Source organism: Candoia aspera, chromosome 5 (assembly GCF_035149785.1).
Source record: "Candoia aspera isolate rCanAsp1 chromosome 5, rCanAsp1.hap2, whole genome shotgun sequence".
NCBI classification, from domain to species: Eukaryota; Metazoa; Chordata; class Lepidosauria; order Squamata; family Boidae; genus Candoia; species Candoia aspera.
Genome location: NC_086157.1, coordinates 77,038,957 through 77,045,399, shown reverse-complemented (window position 1 = coordinate 77,045,399; position 6,443 = coordinate 77,038,957). Strand labels below are relative to the sequence as shown.

General features: G+C 37.2%; 1 protein-coding gene across 1 annotated transcript in view; it reads left to right on the top strand.

The window, feature by feature from the left end:
• Nucleotides 1-553: 553 nt before the first annotated feature.
• The window catches only part of CRYBG3 (crystallin beta-gamma domain containing 3), a 44,057-nt gene continuing 38,167 nt past the window's right edge, over nt 554-6,443 (top strand). Inside the window, exons 1-2 of the mRNA XM_063305539.1 lie at nt 554-3,458; nt 4,241-4,288. Coding sequence (XP_063161609.1) covers nt 1,101-3,458; nt 4,241-4,288 — 2,406 coding nt within the window. The 5' untranslated portion in view covers nt 554-1,100. The remainder of the gene's footprint in view (nt 3,459-4,240; nt 4,289-6,443) is intronic.

Genomic DNA, 6,443 nt, shown 5'->3' with positions numbered 1-6,443 from the left:
AAACACAAATGCAGCTACAGTCAAACAATGCTGCCACTGTTTGCTTTAAAAAAGAAAAACATTTTTGTGTTTTTTCTAACACAGAAACAAAAGAGGCAATACAAAATGAGTTTTCATCTTATCTGAAAGTAGACTCAGATAATGATCAACATTTGCTAGAAGATAAATATTCTTGGACGGATGATCAATTCAAATTAGAATCGAGTAATCCATCATTATACACGAATAGCCATAACTGTGGTGATCAAGTAAATAAGGGAACAAACACCAGTGAAGAAGTAAATACAAATGTGATGACTGAAAATCATTCTCACTTGCTTCTCCATAAATCAGCAGTTAGAGAAGAATTGCCATTAGTTTTCAAATCAGGAATTTCAGCCCTTCCCACAGAAACTAGGGCTGGGTTGCACTTATGCAGCAATAGTGGCCTAAAGAGTAAAGAAACCACTGAGCCATTATTACTTAGAGATAAACAAAATAATTCCAGGATCTCTAGGATAATGAGCCAGGATATTATAGCTAAATCTGAAGATCAGAATTTGTTGAAGGATTCATATTCTTTGCCTGATGAACAGGAAAATATTTTGCGATCTGTGAGAGTTTCCACTGCAGCAGATTATGTAGGGACAAACTTTAGTAAAATATGCTCATCTGATTCTGTATCTGAAAACTCTAAAGCTATCTTAAAGTCACATTTTTTTCTGGAATCTGGAAAGAACTTTAAAACCAATATTATCCCTGATACTATTGACACAGATAACACTGGAAATAAGATCTTGCCATATTTTGAAGAAACAAAATATGTGACAGGTTCTAAATCCATTCTCATAACAGAGACCCTTCCTGATTTTGCATTTGACAATGTATATACTCACAAGTCTGCTATACCTACTAGTTCTTTTAAAGATACCTCAAATCTTTATTCTTCTGCATGTGAGACAATAGAGGCTGTTGCCTTAGACAAAATTAATTCTCTTCCTATTAATTCTGAAGAAGATATTGTAAAATTGTCATCTGAAGATAAATTAAATAGCTTATCTTCTGAATCAATATCGGATGCCACTTATTCACCCCCATTATTGGCTTCAGTTGCCTATTACATGGATGCTATGGATTCTTCAAAGATGGTGTTAGAAATGCCTCTTGCTACCCAGCAGAGCAAAGAAATGCATACAATTCCCTCAGGGCAGATAAATTCTAACTGCCTTGTGACTACTCCTTCAAAAAATACTACTAGAATGGATAAACAAGAAATTGCTGCTTTATTTCCTAAATCAAACAACCAGTTTTTTGAGGAACCGTTGAAAGATGTTGAAACAGGAAAGCAACTACAAATTAAATCTCAAAACTTAACACTCTTGTTTAAAAAGGCTGATGAAATAGTAGATGCAGTTCTTCATTTAGCAATAGAAGAAATTAGAACAAAACAAACAGCTGGAATCTGTCAAACTAATGACACTAAGGATAATATATTAGGTCCTAGCTTTCAAAAAGATCAGAAAACTAGAAAAATGCTGTCAGGATCAAAAGAAATACAGTCAGGGAACTCTTCATTAAAGCACTTTAATGTGAGTCGTATCTCAAAGTTTTCTGAACTTAAGGGGAAAGATAAATTTGACAACGATACTCAGAATGAAAAGAAACCATTGAATATCACTGATAAAATTGACTTACCTAGTTCAGTAATGGTAAAACCAAAAGAAATTATTGGCAGTGTTATTAAAACAGCCAAACGAAATCCAGCAATTGTGCAGCATGAGGAACATTTAAGTAAGGATTTTTCTCAAAATACAAACATTATGTGTTATGCTGAAGCATCAGAGATACCTATCATTGATGTAGAATTAACAACTAAGCTTCCCAAATTAATTGAAAAACCCTTAAACGTAAGTCCAGCATTCCCAATTGAAGAACAAAAGATAACTGTTGAGGGTGTAACGAACTTCTCAGCTCCTTTGAACTTCAAAAAAAAGAGTAAAGAGGTTACTGGAGAAATGGTACCGAAGAATGTGTGTCCGCGCCAAACGATTTGTGAAGAATGTCATGATGACACAACTACATTAAAATCCAGTCCTGACAAAATAAACAATGGCAAATACATTAAAGATGCTGATTGTACAACAAATATGGCAACTGTTGGTGATATCACTAGTAACTGGACATGTGAGAGTAAAACTGATTATTCCTTTAATGTAATAAAAGGAGAGACTGTTACAACTTATAAGCAATTGCCATCATGCTCAGTTTTAACAAGGAATGTGCTACCCTTTAACTCAAACAATAATGTGTATAGTAGCTTTTCTGATAAATATAATGATGAACCTACATCCTTATATTCACCTGGACATAATATAGAGAATGATTTGGCTAAAATTGAGATAAGAGAAGGCAAAGCAACTGCCGTTGTAAGAGAGGAACCACATGAAAAATATTATGAAATACATAGTGAATGGGGCAGGAGCAAAATGAGAAACGAATTTACCATACCACAAGATACTAGGCTCAGTGCCCTTTCTAGTATATCTGAACCATCTCTGTTGAACAGCTCATCGAATATTGGCTTTGTCCATGGAGAAGCAGCAAACAATGAGCCGTGTTTAACTACAGATAATGTACTTAAAGATTATTATCTGGTTGTTGACAGTGAAAATACAGAGAAATGTTTTGCCTTTCCCACACCAGAACAGTGGGAACACAATTCTTTTATTTTGTATAAAGATACTCTTCAAGATGAAAGCTATTCCTTTTTAGGAGAAGAAATAATGCATACCTTTCCCAATCCTGATTTATCCTTGGGTAATAAGCATAAGATGTATGAAACATCCAAAGATGTAATAAATGATGAAAGCAAGCAGTTGAATAAAATGCTAGATGATACTTGTTCAGAATCTTTCATGACTGTGGAAGCAAAGCGATACAGGATTTACCCCTTTTCTTTGTCTCCTATATATGAAGATGATGGTTCCCAAGAGGACTTGCCTTCCACTGATATCTCACCAGGAAATCATCCTAGTGAAAAAAGAGAGAACCAATCCTTATCTGTCTTATCACTTTTGCAATCAGTATCTGAACGGTTAAAGTCTAGTAATCGGTATAATGGAGATGAAGAAGACGAACTTTATGAAAGAAGAAATCAAGAGGATGAAAAAGAAACCTTTGTTTCCAGTACCTGGCCAGACAATAAAAACACTAAATTCCCAGAAGACTTTCCTAGACAATTTATTTCTAAGGAAGCATTTCATTCAGAAGAGACCTCATCTTTTAGTTCAACATTTGCAGCTGATTTTATTAAAAAATCTGATTCTGACATGGAGCCTTTTTTAAAGGATAAGTATTATGAAAGTTTGCCTGGCTTAAATTATTTAGTTGAAAAAGGAACTACATTTGGAAGCATGGTATTGCCAGTTGATCCACAATCTAAATCTAAAAGATTGCTGAAGTCAGTAACCTCTCAAAAGGTAATTTTTTTTCATTAAATTTATACACAGTAGGAACCTAATCATTTCTTCTGTACACACATCTTTAGGCTAAACATGTTGTGGAGATAGATTTCCCATATGAACAAGATATAGAATCTATTGATCCTGCTAAATTTACTGTGAGAATTTGGTACATAATATTCTTTCAATGTATCCAGTATACATGAACTCTACAGTAAATGAAAGAAAGCACAGTTCTTTTAGTAGAAATTGCATTGAATTGAAAAATACTTGTCTCCTTTACTATTTTTTTCTCCTGGGATTTTAGGTGGAAGATGAGGGAAAGTCATTTCATAAATGAGTTCTAAGTGTGAGAAGAGTGAATATTCTTAGTAGTGGAAGAGCCACTATCTCTCTTTATATTAGACGGGCTGAATATACAGTAATTCTGTTTATTTCAATAATGTTTGATAGATTAGCGTGCATGCTTACATTTCCAAATCTGCTTAAAAATGATGGCCCATATCTTTTGATGAATAATATGGGGAAAGTATTACTGTACACAGCCTTTTATTACTGTGACAGGAACTGTAAGAGCTGACTCAGAATACTCTGCTGATAATTTTGAATGAAGTCTCAAAATATATTCTTCTACAAGTTCGGCTTTTGACTTTAAGGTTTTCAGAAGTGTTTTGATAGCATACCCATAGACTTCTATTTTAAAATAATGTTAAGGTTTGCTTCATAGACATGCTGCTTAAAATATCTTTTCTTGGCTTATTGTAGTATTAAAATTATTTGTTCTTTTTTTCTAATTATAGTGCCCTGTTGATAGGGTCAGACTCAAGTGCAATCCAAGACCAGGCAAAGTAAGTGTGATTTTATATAAGACAATAAGTTTTAAGTATTTCCTGTTTTGTCATAAATATTTGTAAAAAGTGAGCAATACACGAGTGACAATGAGTATGGAAAAGTGGTCTGTATTTTCCTATGATATAACTAACATAGTCATCTGCTACAATAATGATCTTCAGCAAAGGATCGTTACCTTGTCGTGGTGCTGGAGCTTGAGCACCTCAATGATGCCAGGAGCTAAACCGTGAAGGGCCACCCAAGACGGGAAGGTCATGACAGAGAGGTCAGACTAAATGCGATCCCTGGGGAAGGTAATGGCAACCCACCTCAGTATTCTTGCCGTGAAAACTAAATGGATCAGTACAACCAGAGATATGTCGGTATACCATCGGAAGATGAGACCCCCAGGTCGGAAGATGGTCAAAATGCTACTGGGGAGGAACAGAGGATGAGCTCAACTAGCCCCAGACGTGATGACGCAGCTAGCTCAAAGCCGAAAGGACGGCTAGCGGCCGACGGTGCTGGTGGTGAACGGCGAATCCGATGTTCTAAGGATCAACACACCATCGGAACCTGGAATGTAAGATCTATGAGCCAGGGCAAATTGGATGTGGTTATTGGTGAGATGTCAAGATTAAAGATAGACATTCTGGGCGTTAGTGAACTGAAATGGACTGGAATGGGCCACTTCACATCAAATGACCACCAGATCTACTACTGCGGACAAGAGGACCACAGAAGAAATGGAGTAGCCTTCATAATTAATAGTAAAGTGGCTAAAGCAGTGCTTGGATACAACCCCAAAAATGATAGAATGATCTCAATTCGAATTCAGGGCAAGCCATCTAACATCACAGTGATCCAAATATACGCCCCAACCACAAATGCTGAAGAAGCTGAAGTAGAGCAGTTCTATGAGGATCTGCAGCACCTACTGGACAACACGCCTAAAAGAGATGTTGTTTTCATCACGGGAGACTGGAATGCTAAGGTGGGCAGTCAAATGACACCTCGAATTACAGGTAAGTATGGCCTGGGAGAACAAAACGAAGCAGGACACAGGCTGATAGAATTTTGCCAAGACAATTCACTCTGCATAACAAACACTCTCTTCCAACAACCTAAGAGACGGCTTTATACATGGACTTCACCAGATGGACAACACCGAAATCAGATTGATTACATCCTTTGCAGCCAAAGGTGGCGGACATCTGTACAGTCGGTAAAAACAAGGCCTGGAGCTGACTGTAGTTCAGATCACGAACTTCTTCTTGCACAATTTAGGATCAGACTCAAGACATTAGGGAAGACCCACAGATCAGCTAGATATGAGCTCACTAATATTCCTAAGGAATATGCAGTGGAGGTGAGGAATCGATTTAAGGGACTGGACTTAGTAGATAGGGTCCCGGAAGAACTCTGGACAGACGTTGGCAGCATTGTTCAGGAGGCGGCAACAAAATACATCCCAAAGAAAGAGAAAACCAAGAAGGCAAAATGGCTGTCTGCTGAGACACTAGAAGTAGCCCAAGAAAGAAGGAAAGCAAAAGGCAACAGTGATAGGGGGAGATATGCCCAATTAAATGCAAAATTCCAGAGGTTAGCCAGAAGAGATAAGGAATTATTTTTAAACAAGCAATGCGCAGAAGTGGAAGAAGACAATAGAATAGGAAGGACAAGAGACCTCTTCCAGAAAATTAGAAACATCGGAGGTAAATTCCAGGCCAAAATGGGTATGATCAAAAACAAAGATGGCAAGGACCTAACAGAAGAAGAAGAGATCAAGAAAAGGTGGCAAGAATATACAGAAAACCTGTATAGGAAGGATAACAATATCGGGGATAGCTTTGACAGTGTGGTCGGTGAGCTAGAGCCAGACATCCTGAAGAGTGAGGTTGAGTGGGCCTTAAGAAGCATTGCTAATAACAAGGCAACAGGAGACGACGGCATCCCAGCTGAACTGTTCAAAATCTTGCAAGATGATGCTGTCAAGGTAATGCATGCTATATGCCAGCAAATTTGGAAAACACAAGAATGGCCATCAGACTGGAAAAAATCAACTTATATCCCCATACCAAAAAAGGGAAACACTAAAGAATGTTCAAACTATCGAACAGTGGCACTCATTTCACATGCCAGTAAGGTAATGCTCAAGATCCTGCAAGGTAG